Source organism: Diaphorina citri, unplaced genomic scaffold (genome assembly GCF_000475195.1).
Source record: "Diaphorina citri unplaced genomic scaffold, Diaci psyllid genome assembly version 1.1 scaffold220, whole genome shotgun sequence".
NCBI classification, from domain to species: Eukaryota; Metazoa; Arthropoda; class Insecta; order Hemiptera; family Psyllidae; genus Diaphorina; species Diaphorina citri.
In genome coordinates this window covers 114,006-134,035 of record NW_007377657.1, presented here as the reverse complement: position 1 = coordinate 134,035, position 20,030 = coordinate 114,006, and the positions used below count along the sequence as shown (strand labels likewise).

At 41.1% G+C, this 20,030-nt stretch overlaps 1 protein-coding gene across 1 annotated transcript in view; it reads left to right on the top strand.

Moving 5' to 3' along the window:
* The window catches only part of LOC103506179 (GAS2-like protein pickled eggs), a 102,681-nt gene that overhangs the window by 50,596 nt on the left and 32,055 nt on the right, over positions 1-20,030 (top strand). Inside the window, exon 3 of the mRNA XM_026821305.1 lies at positions 16,679-16,954. Coding sequence (XP_026677106.1) covers positions 16,679-16,954 — 276 coding nt within the window. The remainder of the gene's footprint in view (positions 1-16,678; positions 16,955-20,030) is intronic.

Sequence of the window (20,030 nt, the reverse complement as noted above, 5' to 3'; positions counted from 1 at the left end):
TCAATAAAGTTAGGAGCTCTGATTTCGGAAATTACTTGTTATCAGTTGAATGATAAGCTGATAAGGTCTGAAACTTTGGTCTGTCTGTCCTGCCTGAGAGATGCTAACGTGGTTCATATCATTTCCTGGAATTCCTTGAGATGCATATGATTCCTGATCACTATCGGAGTGTGAAATAAAGTTTCGTCAATGGCGGAGTTGATGCCAAAAATTTCTAGTGGAATTTTAATTGTGTTAAGCATAAATGCTTGTCACAAATGTCGTTCCCCGCTTAATATACTACGCTAAATTTTATGACATGACTTGGACTCGAACCACCAACCTCCAAATTCAAAGTCCACCGTGCTAACCACTGCACCACTGAGGTTGGTAAAAAAAAAAAATTCTAGTGGTTCGGTGAAATGAAGAACTCATTCAGAAAACAGGGCTGCTACAGGGTCTCCATAGGCTCGATCCCAAAATCTAAAGAGCAAATGAATTAATATTCTTTAGGTGTTCAATAGTTCAATTTGTTTGTCAAATTTAGTCAAAATCAGACAAACCGTTCCGACAATTATGGTAGATTCATAAAAGCTTAACCCATCCTTTAGGGCTGTTTGCCCCTACACCGAAGCCTCGGAGTGGGCTTTTTGTGTTTGGAGTTAAACTTTAGAGGTTTTGTGAAACGAACAGACAGACTAAATGCAAAATCGTTGAGTTTAAAACATATAACTCACTTTGTTCGTATTGGAACAACAAAACTTCATCTATGTAGTCGACTCCTAATCTATTACGTTTTTTCTCCGATTATCTCCGTACGATTTTACTCCGAGATGTGCAGAAGATACACGCCAGAGTCTTTATCTGAATTGGCCAAATTTGGAGTTGGCGTAGTGATGTATATTTCGCCCAAGACGCGGGTTGACTCTGCGCTAGTAATCTGACTCCACTGCCTAGCGGACTTTTATTATTATGTTAAGGTGATCTCTTCTTGATCCCTTGTGTTCCGCGTCCATTTTTGATAAGGACTACTGCACTATAGCGGACCTACGCCACTTGTGTCATTTGTGTCGGACGGGACGTCGCAAATAATGAAATATTCACTCAAGTGTGACACTTGCCTCTTCCACTCAATCCTCCACGTGTATAAAATAAGATCATCTTTATCTTCATCGGATCATGAGTATCTTCTAGAAATCAAAGATGGGATGAGAGTGTCCCATGACCGTACATGTGTTTGGTCCTGCCTCGGTGGTGTCTTGGTGTAGTAGGAGCCTCGGTGGTGTAGTGGTCAAGACGCTCGCCTGGTAAACAGGAGGGCTTGGGTTCAATTCCAGCCGAGGTATGGAATTTTTCCTTAAAATAAATGATTTAAGAATTTGAGCACATGGAGGGTTTTAACTCAATCCTCCACGTGTATAAAATAAGATCATCTTTATCTTCATCGGATCATGAGTATCTTCTAGAAATCAAAGATGGGATGAGAGTTTCCCATGACCGTACATGTGTTTGTACTACATGTAGATCGAAATTGATATTAGTAATTACTTGGCGTAGTGGTCCTGCCTCGGTGGTGTCTTGGTGCAGTAAGAGCCTCGGTGGTGTAGTGGTCAAGACGCTCGCCTGGTAAACAGGAGGGCTTGGGTTCAATTCCAGTCGAGGTATGGAATTTTTTGCTTAAAATAAATGATTTAAGAATTTGAGTACATGGAGGGTTTTAGCCTCCATTTGGCGACATACTACCCGCCTAAACACACTAACCCAGCATGTAGGGCCGGGAAACCCCCAGTAACAAGCAATTGCCCACATGGTTACCTACCCAAATGTTAACCACGCGCAACGTTGCTTGGCTTCAGCGATCCCTTGGAAACCGGGACATTTAAAGTGCTATCTTGGATCAGTACTAGGTCCTTGGCTATCTATTCAAATAGAAAGCAAACTAACTAATCAAATTATCTACTTGCCAGCCTGGTTAGCTTAGTTGGTAGTGCGTCTGCCTTGTATGCGCGGGTTCGATTTCCGCCCGGGGCGGATTTTATCCTGATGGGATAATGTTCGTTCTCGGAACGGCTGGCTTTTTCCTATCCTGTCTTCCTTCTCTCTTCGATTTCGGGACGATAAGACCATAGCAGTTACAGTTCCCTCTGTCAAACCTCTTTAAAAAAGTGCTATCGGCGCTAACTACAAGAAGCGAAAAATAAGGGAAAAAATGGGATGCAAAAGGCACACCGGATACAGGATATATGTATACCTACATAGGTATAGGTATACAACGAAAACGTCTGCTGCCTAGATGCAAGGTTTAGAAACTTTTTAATGACAGTGAACATAAAAGCACAGCGAAAGGCAAATAGTAGAAACGAGTCTAGACGAAATCGATATGAATACTGCAGGAAATTTCCAAACCCCCAAAAATCCGAGGCTTGGAAAACATTGACGGAACAATCAATGCAAGCGATAGCTCACGAGATATTTGGCAACACGTTGAAATACAGCTGGCGAGATTTCCTCATTCAGTCCTACGAGATCCCGTATCCAAACTGGCACCAACTGATGAATATGGCTCAGGTGTTCCGTCGATATAATCATGAACAGAACGATCTCATTGCTTGGAGAGACTTCAGCTGTTCTATGTTGTGGTTTGAGAGTGACATTCCTGCCACCCACGAATCTAGGGGGGAAAGCCCCCCCCCCCCCTCGAGCTCCATTTTTCTCCTTTACTGTATGTCAGACTCCGAAAAATTGGGGTCGAGGGGGCCCGGCCACCTCCTCCCCTACCTTCGATCTTCATTTTTCTCCTATACTGTAGTCCAGACTCCGTAAATTTGGAGCATCCCCCCCCCGTCCATTACTGTTTGGACCCTTTAACTTTGCCCTTTAACGTTGCTAGATATTAGGTCCAGTGTTTCTTTAAATGCGGCACCTGTTGTTGATCATTTTTATAGGTTTGGTTTTGAAGGCGACTACGCTAAGTCCTGTTACTCTCTCTTTCTAACACTTGTTTTTATCTGTTGTTCATTTCTAACCCTGGCTCCTGTTTCTCTGTTTCACAGATGGCGACGCCCACCGCGACGCTGGTCGAAACACGCGGCCTCCGCCCGTTCAAATCCAGCGAGGAATATCTGTACGCCATGAAAGAGGATCTGGCCGAGTGGCTGAACAACTTGTACGTGGAACTACACATGAATGTGGCCAACTTTATGGACAGACTTGATACTGGGGTGACACTTTGTAGGGTAAGTGCAATTTTACATAGCCATTATTTTACAATATACTTGTCTGGCTGGGTTACGTGAAACTGGGAGTAGACCACCTTAGTCTGGCTGGGGGAATTTAAACAGGGAGGATACCAGTCTGAAATTCCCTCGCTAAAGATATAGCAAAGGTTGAGTGCAAAGGGCATCCGCTTTTAAAAAAATTGTAGCCAAAACTAAAAGTCAGCCCAAAACAATCACCCTAAGGCTGATGAAAAACTCCGACCCCGTCCATACACGGGAAAAGGGCGAAAAAGAAGAAGATTATTGTAAAATGTACACTTTGTAGGGTAAGTCCACTTTCTTTAAGAGCTCTATCAAGGAACAACGGAGGTCTTATTGTCCAGAAATCGCAGATGGAGAGGATAGGAGATAGCCAGCCGTTCCGAGAACGAACCTTATGAGTTTAGGATAAAGTTCGCCCATCCACTCAGGACAAAATCATTTCACATAGAAACTGATTCATTGTCCACAGTTCCACACACTTGCCCAAGATGATTCTCAGGCATACACTATGTACATTGTACAATGTACATTTGTACATCATACATATACATAAATTAAATATGTATGTATAGGACCTACAGTACTAAGTACACATTAAGCTTGAGCTATACGTACATATGTTTAGGTGGTACAGTTCTGTGTACATTTTAAACTTGAGCTATATGTATGTACATAGGTGCTGCAGTACAGTTTGAACGTGTCAAAAGGCCATAAATCAGAGCAGATTATTAGTCACGAGTCCTGCTAGAGCATTTCCTATAGTGATAGAGACTAATATGGAGATGTTCAGGGTGTAACAGAAAATCCTGAGACCGCGATTTACGAAGTCAAAGTTGGCTTGAATGCTGGATTGCACTGGGTAAGTATAGCTCAATCCTGATTTGGTAAACCCCGCTCTGAGTACTGCCAGTCTAGTTAGCTTGGAAAGTAGCACGTCTGCCTTGTAAGCGCTAGGTCGTGGATTGGATTCCCTTGCGGGGCGAACTTTTCCCACCAAGAAAGAACCTTATACAATATTATATTAAGCTAATTTTCAGTCCTATTCCAGCAGTATAAACAAGAAAACAAAGTACATTCTATTCTATAAACAGATGGGGTTGAGGGGTTCGCTCTCCAAACGGCTGATTTTCTCCTATCGTGTCCTCCTCTCTCGAATCTTACAGGAACTTGATGATTCTCCGATTTCGACCCTTCAAAATATTACTACTCACAAAAATCCCGCTCCGAGTTTTAGGTGTAGGGGCAAACAGCCCTATAGGATGGGTTAAGCTTCTACAAATCGTTTAGACTGCTGGGGTAAAGGGACTTTTTAGTCTCATTCGAGCAGGATGAACAAGGTATATTCTATTCTACATTCCTTCCTAGAGGACAAGGAAAGTAAAAAGAGGGCCAGATAGTTCTTTGTTATACCCCCTGTATAATATGCAGTCTATTAAGATCATATGTGCATACCCTCTTCTCTCACTTCCTCCCCTCCCTTCCCTCTAACTTCTTCTCCTCTCTTCCCTGCAAGCAAGAAATGATGTTCCAAAATAGGCAAATAATGGAAGCGACTGTGAGTTCGATAGACGCACAAATCCCTCTTGGCCTTAAACTACATACCTACAGGGTGGTTGATGAACTAAGGGGACACGGTTAGCCCAGTGGTAACGCGCTGCCATGCATGATGGTGTCGTCAAAATTGTAAGAAATGAGGAGTTGAAAGTTGTCGTTTGGATTTTAACTTGAAACACATAACATGGCTTAAGGCATACTACTTTTGTCTAGGAGTCTTAAGGCAGTCTAGGTTTTACCTTGCCCTTAAGATTCACTGATGAAAATTTGTCAAACAAAACAATGAGCTGAATAATAATCTTGTAAAGGTCCTTTAAAGCTGTGTACACGCATAGTTGACGGCCGTTGATTGACGAGGTGAATGTATGTGTGGTCAAATTCTCAAATAAATGAGGATAAAATTCCATACCTCGGCTGGGATCGAACCCACGCCCTCCTGATTACCAGGCGAGCGTCTCGACCACTACGCCACCGAGGCAGGTGGCGTAGTGGTCAAGACAAATCTAGATTCGTAGATTATAATAATAATAATAATAATAATAATAATAATAATAATAATAATAGTGAACTCATTTATGCTGCTTGTATACAAATTTATAAATCTACTACAAAGTTTGTAGTTGTTCTAAGCATCTAAGCAATCTAAGCTGACAGTCTAAATAAAGCATTCTTCTTCTTTTTCTTCGCCTTTGCCCGTAAACAGACGGGGTCAGCGTTTTTCGTCAGCCTCTCAATAGTCAATCAGCCCTAACTAGTGCTTGGGCTACAAATTTTACGAGTGGATGCCCTTCGCACTCAACCTTTGCTATTTCTTTTGTAAAGTTAATTCAGGCTGGTATACTCCCTGTTTATGGTCCCCCAGTCAGACAAATAAAGCACTACTTATACTTATTTGTATAATTGGCTCCCTTGACGTGTCATTTCGATTTACAGATTGATAAGGTCTGATAAGGACAAAAGTCAATGGTCTGTAGACACAGTGTTTCAAATATGTGGCTAGGATATTTATTTTGTCACTCCATAAATCCTAGGCCCTCTTACAGGGTAGGCTAGTTATTTCATCAGCCGGTCTATTTAAACTGTCTGGCTGAGGGACGTTAAACAGGGAGTAGACCAGCTTAGTCCGGCGGGGAAACTTTAAACAGGGAGTATACCAGCCTTATTTTCCCTTGCCAGAAGAAATAGCAAAGGTTGAGTGCGAAGGGCATCCACTCGTAAAATGTGTAGCCAAAACCAAATGTCAGCTAGTTAGGGCTGATTGAGAGGCTGACGAAAAACGCCGACCCTGTCTGTACACTGGAAAAACCAAATGTCAGCCCAAAGCAATCACCCTAGCTAGGACCTAGGACTGATCTGACGAACAACGCCCACCCCGTCTGTACACGGGAAAGGCGAACAAAAAGAAGAAGCCGGTCTATTTAATTAGTTGTTCAAGTTAAGCAAGGGTCCCTTTATAAATTTGTAATTCCATTTCAAAATTATTGTACCAAATACATAAGACCTTGTTTAGACTGCGGGAGTGAAGGGACTTTTCAGTCTCATTCTGGCAGTATAAGCAGGGTATATTCTATTCTATGTAGCAGAACGATTGGAATCGGAACTCCTCATTATAAAAGTATGTTGACAAAAAGGTTAACCGGATAGAGGCAATCATCTGTTGAACTGATATTTCGATGCTAATCAAAGAAGCGTATTGTACAATACAAAATAGAATAGCTCTGCTTCCCCACACGTGGCACAAGCTCTGCTTATACGGATGGGTATACCATTTATAAAAAAAAAATGTATGTTCTGAGTTTTTTATCGATCAAAAATAATGGAAACTTGTTTAAAAAAAAAGTAAAAAAAAAAACGGATTTTATGTACACATTTAAGGCGCTATTACATTGACTCAGCATAGATTCACCTCGTTGATCGACGGCCTTCGACCATATGTAAACACAGCTCGGAGTGTTCAAACATAGTCGACCGGCCGTCGATCGACGAGATAAATCTATGTTGTCGAGGCAGAATGGACGTGTCAGTCGATATCGATCGATGGCCGGTCGACTATGTGTGGATACAACTTAGGGCAGCCACTCACTATCAGATAGACCTGATCAGATCAAGTATACCTGATAGACTCAGTCTACCTGATAGTGTATATGTTCATCAGGTAGACCTGACATTTGGACCTTTTTAGCTGTACTTGTCAGGTCTACCTGATAGTTTGTGTGTTTATCAGGTGTCAGGTATATATTATCACCCGTACCTGTCAGGTCTACCTGATAGTGTCTGGCCTAAGTAACACTTGACGAAAACACGAGTAACCTTCGCCTTATACCTGGGCCAGGTTATTCTCCTTTGTGTTTTAATTCGGATGTTTTAATTCCGTCTCAGTGTGAATCAACTGAAGGAGATTATTTGTAACACCTAACATTGAAAACGCGGATCGATGGGTATTTGATTAATTTTTATCTACTATTGCTCTTAATTATTATTTATTACGATTTTTTTCTTCTTCTGATAGACGGAAGTGTAACTGCTAAGGTCTCATCGTCCCGAAAGTGAAGAGAGAAGGAAGATAGAATAGGAGAAAGCCAGCCGTTCCGAGAACGAACCTTGTGTGTTAAGGATAAAATTCACCCCCGGTGAATTCTCTAAGAGTCCAAAGACTTTCTTTTATAACTCGCTCTCTCGTTAAACATTTAATCAGTTACATTCACAAGATAAGACTGAGTTCAATGACAATAACTTCTCAATGCATTGACTTACTATTGATTTATTGACAAGGACTTCTATTGATCCATTCATCGACGTGTTAATGACTTTGTTGAGAAGTATGTTCAACTCGTAAGCTTTCTTTTATAACTCGCTCTCTCGTTAAACATTTAATCAGTTACATTCACAAGATAAGACTGAGTTCAATGACAATAACTGATTATGAGGAAGAACGAGAAGCATGTCATCCTGTGTTTGTTGGAGGTAAGGGTTTTTTCTTCCACAACGACAAGCCTAGATAGTTTTGAGGGTCTTTTACATTATATTGAAATAGTGGTCTTTTCTGATGAAATTCCTGTGTGCGAAGTCCAGTATGTAGGACTTTTGCACCCTAGGGTAGTTTACTTCAACGAAAACTGCGTGGACCACTTTGACCGGGAATGCTCACCAGTCGTATTATTTATGCATAGTAAATACCGACAAATGTATTGTGCACTGTAACCTAAAATCACAAAGTTCTCTAAAAAACACAAAATCCTAATCCTATTGAATATACGTCACTCTCACTCGTCATATTATCTACTTGTGCACACAACTTCAACTCAACAACATTTACTTCAAAGTTGTCATAAAATATCCAGAGCTGAGTATGCATTACAACAATCACCTAATGTCCTTAGAAACATCGCCTAATGTCCTTAACAAAACAGGTTCAATATCACCAAATTTCACGCAAAATCGATCACACTTTCAAAAGTGAATACGCTCAACTTCAAATACTAAAGAATATTCTCTCCAAATTTCATATTCAAATCCGCTTGGTACGCTGAACAGATTATTTCCGGGGAGAAATTTGAAATTTCAAAGACGCCGCCCAAGTGAGCTTTCATAAACGCTGAAACACCACGTAAAACCCGGTGCACACGCTATAATTATATCTCCCAACTTGATCTTCCAACAGATCATTACGTGTGTGCGCCATTCGCGCCATATTCGCCTTTTGCAGACTCGAAAGAGACTGGTCTTCAAGATGTAGATGTCTGACAATGATTGAATCCAAAATTTGACATGTGTTTGACCTGGTCAGAAACACGAATTATTTCATGTATTAAAGTGTATGTCATCTAATTGGCTCCAATTTGATGTTTCTAATCTGAAAATCATCCCAAAGTGTAATGATTCATCACAACTTGAAATTTGAGTTTTTGTCTTTATACATAGGTGCATAATAGCATAATTACTTTATTTGACAATAACAAGTAAATACAAATACAAGAGGATCCTTCCTAAGACACAATGCTTCTAAGAAGGATATTATTACAACAGATTACAACAGGATATTATTACAACAGATAGTTTACTTAACTATATAAATAAAGAATGCCGCCATATTCGCGCAAATTCACTCGTTCAGACCTGAAATTTTGCGCAAATATGATGCATACACACGGAAGACCAGGTTGGAAAGCCAAGTTGACAGATATGTATGCCGGCCACACTGTCTGACAGACGCCCTGAGCGTGTGTGGTGGGAAAAGCTTCCGACATCGCGTTTCTGGTTTTACTTTCTGATTTTGATGAAATGTAGGTTTACATTTTCTCCGTTTACACAAAGGGAATTGCTGATCAGATTGTGAGCTCGTTGGGCTATCGGCAGGTGTGGTTGCTTAGTTGGGTTGGACTGAACCACCCGAAACCGTTCTAGGTGCATATTCTGTTTATTTCTCACCTTGTTCATAATTACATCGCGTTTCTGGTTTTACTTTCTGATTTTGATGAAATGTAGGTTTACATTTTCTCCGTTTACACAAAGGGAATTGCTGATCAGATTTTGAGCTCGTTGGGCTATCGGCAGGTGTGGTTGCCTGGTTGGGTTGGACTGAACCACCCGAAACCGTTCTAGGTGCATATTCTGTTTATTTCTCACCTTGTTCATAATTTGGTTCAAAGTCTGATATCGTGTCACAATTTGTCTGGTGTAGAATGAAGAATAGGGAATTTTCTTGAGCGCCGTTGCCCTTTGTTGTTTACTCTGTACTTTTGGTTGATCAGTTTTGTGCTTCCTGTGAAATTTCATCAACGTTTTTTACGATCACTATTTCACTATAGGCTTTACTAGAGGGGAGAAAGTGCTGTGAAATGATTTTTGGGGTGCAAAATGAAAAGTACCACTATCGTGGATCTTGAAATCACATGATGGAATTTTAATTGTGTTGAGCATAAATGCTTGTCACAAATGTCGTTCCCCGCTTAATATACTACGCTAAATTTTATGACATGACTTGGGCTCGAACCACCAACCTCCAAATTCAAAGTCCACCGTGCTAACCACTGCACCACTGAGGTTGGTCATAAATGCTTGTCACAAATGTCGTTCCCCGCTTAATATACTACGCTAAATTTTATGACATGACTTGGACTCGAACCACCAACCTCCAAATTCAAAGTCCACCGTGCTAACCACTGCACCACTGAGGTTGGTAAAAAAAAAAAATTCTAGTGGTTCGGTGAAATGAAGAACTCATTCAGAAAACAGGGCTGCTACAGGGTCTCCATAGGCTCGATCCCAAAATCTAAAGAGCAAATGAATTAATATTCTTTAGGTGTTCAATAGTTCAATTTGTTTGTCAAATTTAGTCAAAATCAGACAAACCGTTCCGACAAGTATGGTAGATTCGTAAAAGCTTAACCCATCCTTTAGGGCTGTTTGCCCCTACACCGAAGCCTCGGAGTGGGCTTTTTGTGTTTGGAGTTAAACTTTAGAGGTTTGGTGAAACAAACAGACAGACTAAATGCAAAATCGTTGAGTTTAAAACATAGAACTCACTTTGTTCGTATTGGAACAACAAAACTTCATCTATGTAGTCGACTCCTAGTCTATTACGTTTTTTCTCCGATTATCTCCGTACGATTTTACTCCGAGATATGCAGAAGATACACGCCAGAGTCTTTATCTGAATTGGCCAAATTTGGAGTTGGCGTAGTGATGTATATTTCGCCCAAGATGGACATTGAGAGATAGTGACGGGGGTTATTAAATCCCACTGCGGCGACGTGAGACCAGAATATACGCCGAGACTAGAGAAGGTCGTTCTCGTAAGAGTTATCTGGACTTGTTCAGTCCTAGCGGTCTTGGTGATCACAGCAGATATGACGCGATTATATCTTTGGGATGCAAACAAATGATAGGAATTATGTATTTAGACAACATTAAAAAGTTAGAACTTTCAAGGGTATACACAACACTTGATAAAACAAATTAAAGTCAATAGGGGAAAATGAAAACAGATCTGATGCCGTTGCCGCGTCGCTTGGAATTTTTGACGTTCGCGAACCTCCGCAGCTCCGCACCTTTGACATTTCCATTGGCATTTCAATGTATTTATTGTTTAATCCTGATTTATCACATATAGGTTTCAAAGAATTTGCCAATAGGAAATTACACTACCACAATAAGTTACACTACCACAAAAAAGGCTAGACTCGAAAGAGACTGGTCTTCAAGATGTAGATGTCTGACAATGATTGAATCCAAAATTTGACATGTGTTTGACCTGGTCAGAAACAAGAATTATTTCATGTATTAAAGTGTATGTCATCTAATTGGCTCCAATTTGATGTTTCTAATCTGAAAATCATTCCAAAGTGTAATGATTCATCACAACTTGAAATTTGAGTTTTTGTCTTTATACATAGGTGCATAATAGCATAATTACACTACTACTAAGTAAAACCAGCCTGAATTTACTAATATCTACTAATACTAATACAATAAAATTGTATTAAAGTACTAATAAAATTGCATATCATGTGAGGCTGAGTACTAAACGGAAAGGGTGGTTTTTGAAAAGTTGAAAAGAAACACGTATGAAAGAAAGGGAAAATACAAAGACAGTCATCATTATTAGTAGATAAAAATAATAGTTAGCCAGCCTAGTTAGCTTAGTTTGTAGTTCGTCTGCCTTGTAAGCGCTAGGCCGCGGGTTCGATTCCTGCCCGAGGCGGATTTTATCCTGATGGGATAATGTTCGTTCTCGGAACGGCTGGCTTTCTCCTATCCTGTCTTCCTTCTCTCTTCGATTTCGGGACGATAAGACCATCATAGCAGTTACAGTTCCCTCTGTCAAACCTCTTAAAAAAAAAAAATAATAATAGTGAACTCATTTATGCTGCTTGTATACAAATTTATAAATTTACTACAAATTTTGTAGTTGTTCTAAGTAATCTAAGCTGACAGTCTAAATAAAGCGGCGTTTTTCGACAGTCTAAATAAACGGGTCGGCGTTTTTCGTCAGCCTCTCAATAGTCAATCAACCCTAACTAGTCAGACAAACAAAGCACTACTTATACTTATTTGTATAATTGGCTCCCTTGACTTGTCATTTCGATTTACAGATTGATAAGGTCTGATAAGGACAAAGGTTAATGGTCTGTAGACACAGTGTTTCAAATATGTGGCTAGGATATTTATTTTGTCACTCCATAAATCCTAGGCCCCCTTACAGGGTAGGCTAGTTATTTCACTAGCCGGTCTATTTAAACTGTCTGGCTGGGGGACGTTAAACAGGGAGTAGACCAGCTTAGTCCGGCAAGGAAACTTTAAACAGGGAGTATACCAGCCTTATTTTCCCTTGCCAGAAGACATGGCAAAGGTTGAGTGCGAAGGGCATCCACTCGTAAAATTTGTAGCCAAATGTCAGCAATCACCCTAGTTAGGGCTGATTGAGAGGCTGACGAAAAACGCCGACCCTGTCTGAACACAAGAAAAGGCGAAGAAGAATCTGGATTCTAAAGGTGTGTCCACAACTCCACACATAGTCGCCATGTGAATCGATCCACTCGTAAAATTTTGTAACCAAAACCAAATGTCAGCCTAAAGCAACCACCCTTATAGTTAGGGCTGATTGGGATTGAGAGGCTGACGAAAAACGCCCACCCCGTCTGTACACTGGAAAAACCAAATGTCAGCCCCAAGCAATCACCCTAGCTAGGACCTAGGACTGATCTGACGAACAACGCCCACCCCTTCTGTACACTGGAAAGGCGAACAAAAAGAAGAAGCCGGTCTATTTAATTAGTTGTTCAAGTTAAGCAAGGGTCCCTTTATAAACTTGTAATTCAATTTCAAAATGATCTTGAAATCACATGATATTTGCCTTAATACCCGTATATTGGTTTCAAAATATTGAGGTTATAAGTGAGATTTTCTCTCTCTCTCTAAAATTTCCGTTTTAGAAAAATACTCTGTTTTCTTTACTTACATAACAAAGTGTAACATCTGTGTTTCTGTGAGATACTCTCCGGTGGCAACATCAGAGTAGAGCAAGGTTGAGTGCGAAGGGCATCCACTCGTAAAAATTTTACAGTCAAAACCAAATGTCAGCCCAAAGCAACCGCCCTAACTAGTTCCGATTGAGAGGCTGGCGAAAAAAGCCGACCACGTCTGAACACGGGAAAAGGCGAAGGATCTTGAAATCACATGATATTTGCCTTAATACCCGTATATTGGTTTCAAAATATTGAGGTTATAAGTGAGATTTTCTCTCTCTCTCTCTCTAAAATTTCCGTTTTAGAAAAATACTCTGTTTTATTTACTTACATAGCGAAGTGTAACATCTGTGTTTCTGTGAGATACTCTCCGGTGGCAACATCAGAGTAAAAGATGAGGTCTCCAACTGAATCTCTGTGTTCTACACCCATCAGCTCGACGAATTCTCCAAGCATTGTATATTGTCCTTTCAATGATATAGGAAAAATTATATGCATCACAGCCATCTCGAAAACTCCCGCTGTAAAATACACCAATAAACAAACTTCTAGCAAATAGAGTATGACAAAGTACTCCATGTCACTTGCATCAATGAAACTTGGAGTCCACATATTGAATGGTAAAACTCTATCTGGGTGTTTTCTATGATAGAGGGAGGTCATTAACCATAGAGTCCTCTCTGATTTAGGCAGAATAGTTTCAATGAGGAAACTTGTTGAAACACAAATGCTAAAAAGGAAAGCAATTGCCAGGAATTTTTGCTCTTGTAAAATGTATTTCTTGTGAATCTTGATATTAGATACTTTGAACTCTTTCTCTTGAAGATCCAACAACTCAATCACCTCTTTCATCAGAACGTTATAGTAGAAAATGGTAGACAAAATAGTTATATCCGACAAACATTCGAGAAGTCTTTGCAAGAATTCAGACAAATCATGAATAGAATAAATAAATGTACTCGTAAGCTGAAGTAACACTCCGAAAATTATTCCAACCCACATGAAGTTTCTGTAAACAAGTCTATGCAGTTTATTTTTCCAATCATGCTCATAAAAATTTGGAATGCTTATCAATCCAATCACATGAAGTGGAAGCAGAAATACATAACGTCTTGCTTTGTTATAATCCATGTTCCACCCTGGTAATGGTAAAATATTAATCAAACTTCGCTGATTTGATATAAGCCGGGCGGCCGTTGCCGCGTCGCTTGGAATTTTTGACGTTCGCGAACCTCCGCAGCTCCGCACCTTTGACATTTCCATTGGCATTTCAATGTATAAATACATAAGACCTTGTTTAGACTGCGGGAGTAAAGGGACTTTTCAGTCTCATTCTGGCAGTATAAGCAGGGTATATTCTATTCTATGTAGCAGAACGATCGGAATCGGAACTCCTCATTATAAAAGTATGTTGAAAAAAAGGTTAACCGGATAGAGGCAATCATCTGTTGAACTGATATTTCGATGCTAATCAAAGAAGCGTATTGTACAATACAAAATAGAATGGAATTTATGTACACATTTAAGGCGCTATTACATTGACTCAGCATAGATTCACCTCGTTGATCGACGGTCTTCGACCATATGTGGACACAGCTCGAGATTGTTCAAACATAGTCGACCGGCCGGCCGTCGATCGACGAGATAAATCTATGTTGTCGAGGCAGAATGGACGTGTCAGTCGATATCGATCGATGGCCGGTCGACTATGTGTGGATACTATTTAAGGCCAGCCACTCACTATCAGATAGACCTGATCAGGTCAAGTATACGGAGTATACCTGTAGGTAGACCTGACAGACGGACCTTTTTAGCCGTACTTGTCAGGTCTACCTGATAGTTTGTGTGTTCATCAGGTGTCAGGTATACATTATCACCCGTACCTGTCAGGTCTACGTCTACCTGATAGTGTCTGGCCTAAGTAACACTTGACGAAAACATGAGTAACCTTCGCCTTGTACCTGGGCCAGGTTATTCTCCTTTGTGTTTTAATTCGGATGTTTTAATTCCGTCTCAAGTGAGACGTGAAGTGAGCAATCAACTGAAGAGTACAATACAGCCCAGGTATTATAATGTAGGGGCGAATCTGCGGGGCGTTTGCCATGCTAGGAGGTCCCGGGCTCGAGTTCCAAATTTACCAAAATTTGGCTGGTCGATCCGGTCGTATTTCAACGGGTTATTTTGTGGTGTTCTTGTGTTGACTGAGCCTTCTGTTGCTACCAGTTGACCAAGGAACACTGTGTCTCTTTTCACACATCTGAAAAGACACGCTACATGATGGTCAAGGACATGCTACGGCACAGACTAAGAGCTATTTCAGGTATTTCGTATCTACACAAAAACACCTAAAGGAAATTTTCTAAAGGATTTCGGGATCTATAAGGCCAAGGGGATCCTGTAGTGCCTCCTTTTCTGGGTTCTAGAGTTCACTGAGCTAGTTATCTCTTCAAGGGATCTTTTGAACCCTTCTCTCCCACCCGTACCTACGTGACTGACATTCTGCATATATTGCAAGCGAATAAATTAGTATGAATTAATTAAAGCCTCGTTGGCGTAGCGAGAGAGGATGGGTCAGACAATTACGTGAACGTCCTTGCCCTGCGCTTGCCGCTTGGCCATGTGTTCTTCCGCGTAGCGCCGCACGTTGTTGGCGTGCTGAGGACAGAAGAAACGGGGATACATTGAATTGAAGTATTCTCTAATACCCTAGTTCCTGGTAGATTTATGAACTTACCATTCGCTAAAGACCCGCGAGGGACGGTGTCGATTATAAATTAACTATCTGTCCAAATATTAAAAATGCCTTACACAGCGTCAATTTAGCTGTTATATCCGTTCGGAAACGAATTCTTTTGGTATACTGGTGTTTATTAATTGATCCTTTGCAGTGGCGAGTTGTGAGATTGTCGAAAGGGGAAACTTTCAGTGGCGTGTATGTCAGTATCCCACCCCCGCGGGAACACTAAAAGGCCCCTTATCAATTTTGGAATATATCTACTAAAATCCTGTGGATATGGGCCTGACCCCAGCACCTAAATGGGAAGTAGGTACATATTGTCTCTTATCACCCATCTGATGAGGAACATCTACGGGATGGGCTTGCTACGACACAGACCACAAGCGTCTAATGTAGCAGTTGCTTAATTGATACGAAATAAAAAAGGTGGTGCGATAAAAAGGGTGGTTTTATGCGTTCGTTCGTAGCTTCCATGGAAATTCAGAGAATACACCACTGATTCTCTGAACTTTAGGAAAATCATTACGAGTGTGATTGACGGATCGTCTGATTTCAGATTTAATTAGTTGGAGAGAAAGAAAACACTGATGATGGGTGCAAAGAACTCTATGAACAATTGGAAAACTCTTGCCTAGAGAAGAGAACATAGTTCTTGATAAACAATATGGTCGTAGTGTTAAGAGAATAGAAGGAATCAATGCATAGGTCTAAACTCAAAGAGATGTCTAAAAAGTGTGTCTAAACATAGTCGACCGGCCGTGGATTCACATCGATCGACGCCCGTCATCTAATGTGTGGACACACCTTTGAACTCTAAATCTGTGAGTTTTTGAATGCGTCTCTTGGTAAGGTGTAAGTCATACTTTCCTTTCGGAAACCGACGGTTTCTCCTCTTCTGAAGCTCATTTCCCCTCTTTCGGTGTGGTGGCGCCTATACTAAACCATTGGAAATCCATTGGCGCGTCATCTTGAAGAGGGGAATTCGTTTCCGAACGGATATAACAGCTAAATTGACGGTGTGTAAGGCATTTTTAATATTTGGACAGATAGTTAATTTATAATCGACACCATCCCTCGCGGGTCTTTAGCGAATGGTAAGTTCATAAATTTAATCTACCAGGAACTAGGGTATTATTAGAGAATACTTCAATTCAATGTGCCCCCTTTTCTTCTGTCCTCAGCACGCCAACAACGTGCGGCGCTACGCGGAAGAACACATGGCCAAGCGGCAAGCGCAGGGCAAGGACGTTCACAGCATCGCCATCTCAGTCCTCAATCTGCCGCCCGTCAAACATCTGCCCGGTGCGAAGCCGGGCACGTTCTTCGCCCGCGACAACGTGTCGAACTTTATCGGCTGGAGTCGGCGCGGCCTGGGGGTGTTCGAATGTTTGCTGTTCGAAACGGATGACCTGATTATGAGGAAGAACGAGAAGCATGTCATCCTGTGTTTGTTGGAGGTAAGGGTTTTTTCTTCCACAACGACAAGCCTAGATAGTTTAGTTTAGAGGGTCTTTTACATTATATTGAAATGGGGGTCTTTTCTGATGAAATTACTGTGTGCGGAGTCCAGTATGTAGGACTTTTGCACCCTAGGGTAGTTTACTTCAGCAAAAACTGCGTGGACCACTTTGACCGGTAATGCTACAAATGTATTGTGCACTGTAACCTAAAATCACAAAGTTCTCTAAAAAAACACAAAATCCTAATCCTATTGAATATACGTCACTCTCACTCGTCATATTATCTACTTGTGCACACAACTTCAACTCAACAACATTTACTTCAAAGTTGTCATAAAATATCCAGAGCTGAGTATGCATTACAACAATCACCTAATGTCCTTAGAAACATCGCCTAATGTCCTTAACAAAACAGGTTCAATATCACCAAATTTCACGCAAAATCGATCACACTTTCAAAAGTGAATACGCTCAACTTCAAATACTAAAGAATATTCTCTCCAAATTTCATATTCAAATCCGCTTGATACGCTGAACAGATTATTTCCGGAGAGAAATTTGAAATTTCAAAGACGCCGCCCAAGTGAGCTTTCATAAACGCTGAAACACCACGTGAAACCCGATGCACACGCTATAATTATGTCTCCCAACTTGATCTTCCAATAGATCATTACGGGTGTGCGCCATTCGCGCCATATTCGCCTTTTGCATGCAACGCCAACAGACGCCATATTCGCGCAAATTCACTCGTTTAGACCTGAAATTTTGCGCAAATATAACGCATACACACGTAAGACCAGGTTGGAAAGCCAAGTTGACAGATATGTATGCCGGCCACGCTGTCTGACAGACAGTCTGAGCGTGTGTGGTGGGAAAAGCTTCCGGCCATGCTTTATGAGACCTAGGTCGAAAGCTTTTTCCGCCATTCACACTTCTTTAAGTTTGTATGTTTTCTTTATAATAATTGTAATAATATATTCTCAGAAAGCTAAATACATATACCATCTTACCATCCCTCGTCTAAAAGCTCAGACAGGAAGGTCTGAAACTAGTGCTGACTTTCCGTCTGTCTGTCAGGCGGTCTGAACGTGAGTGACCGGCATTAGCGTGTGTTCCGGGCTTTAAATTAGTGAAGAGATTAGCATACTTGGATACCCGTAATAAGTTGTCGCCTAGTAAGAACATACTGTTGTTTCTGTCATAGTTTAAATAGAGAAATAGCTAAATACACCTCTATATCCATGTCCTATAGCCTATACAAAGTCCATTTCAGCATTTCCTGTAAATTTTAACAACGCATAGGCATAGGCAATATAGGCATAAATCACGCTAAATACAACGAAAAAGTTGACCAAACAAAACATAAAGTTCTTAACAGCTGGAGCCTCTTCATAACCGAGGCTCTTTCTTTGCACCAGGGTCCGAAGTACAATCTTAGGTGTGGACGGTGTGGTAGAAAAGTAGATATTACCCTGAAATTTCAGAAGGGTTCAAAAGATCCCTTGAAGAGATAACTAGCTCAGTGAACTCTAGAACCCAGAAAAGGAGGCACTACAGGATCCCCTTGGCCCTATAGATCCCGAAATCCTTTAGAAAATTTCCTTTAGATGTTTTTGTGTAGATACGAAATACCTGAAATAGCTCTTAGTCTGTGCCGTACCATGTCCTTGACCATCATGTAGCGTGTCTTATCATCAGATGTGTGAAAAGAGACACAGTGTTCCTTGCTCAATTGGTAGGTCAACAGAAGGCTCAGTCACAAAATAACCCGTTGAAATACGACCGGATCGACCAGCCAAATTTTGGCAAATTTGGAACTCGAGCCCGGGACCTCCTAGCATGGCAAACGCCCCGCAGATTCGCCCCTACATTATAATACCTGGGCTGTATTGTACCTTAGCTGGGCTCGATGCCAACTTGATTAAATCAATGGCTATAGTTAATATTAATCAGTTTGCCTGAGTATCTAGCTACATCTGTGTTGGTAGCAGTCTCCGGTGTCTTAGCAGTATATGATCGGTGTCTTAGCAGTATCTGATGAGCGGATTATGTAACCGGTTGTACTAATCATCATTACAGTCATTACCGTGTTCTGTGCAATTTGATGCTTTGAAGCCTTTTTTTTCTAACCCGCAACCTAGCGCTTACAAGGCCAGTCTTGTTGGCTCGGTTGGTAGCGCGTCTGCCTTGTAAGCCCTAGACCGCGGGTTCGATTCCCGCCGGGGTGGATTTTATCCTGAACGAATATTAATCAGTTTGCCTGAGTATCTAGCTACATCTGTGTTGGTAGCAGTCTCCGGTGTCTTAGCAGTATCTGATGAGCGGATTATGCAACCGGTTGTACTAATCATCATTACAGTCATTACCGTGTTCTGTGCAATTTGATGCTTTGAAGCTTTTTTAGAGGTTGGATAGAGGGAACTGTAACTGCTGAAGTCATAATTAAGGTGTGTCCACACATAGTCGACGCCGTCAATCGATGGTGAATCTAGAATCTATGTTGTTGAGGCAGTGTACGGTTTCAGTAGACGTCGATCGCTGATCGATCAACGGCTTCGACTATGTGTGGACACAGCTTTATCGTACCGAATCGTATCGTAGCGAAATCGAAAAGAGACCCGGGTGGGAATCTAACGCGCAACCTAGCGATTACAAGGCAGGCCTTGTTGGCTTGGTTGGTAGCGCGTCTGCCTTGTAAGCCCTAGACTGCGGGTTCGATTCCCGCCGGGGCGGATTTTATCCCGAACGGATAATGTTCGTTCTCGGAACGGCTGGCTTTCTCCTATCCTGTCTTCCTTCTCTCTTTGAATTCGGGACGATAAGACCTTAGCAGTTACAGTTCCTTCTATCAAACCACTTCATTAAAAAAAAAAAAAAAAAAAAAACGTTTCGTTTTAAACCAAAAATAGAAACCAGTACGCGTTAAAACAAAAAAGTTATTGCTGTTTGTTCCATTGTTTCCCAATTGTATTGAATATGAGGCATGTATATGAGTCTTCAGTAGGTACTTTTATGTACAGATACAGTTGTGTTGGGCCCAGAACAACACACATGTATTGTAGAGCCTAAATTA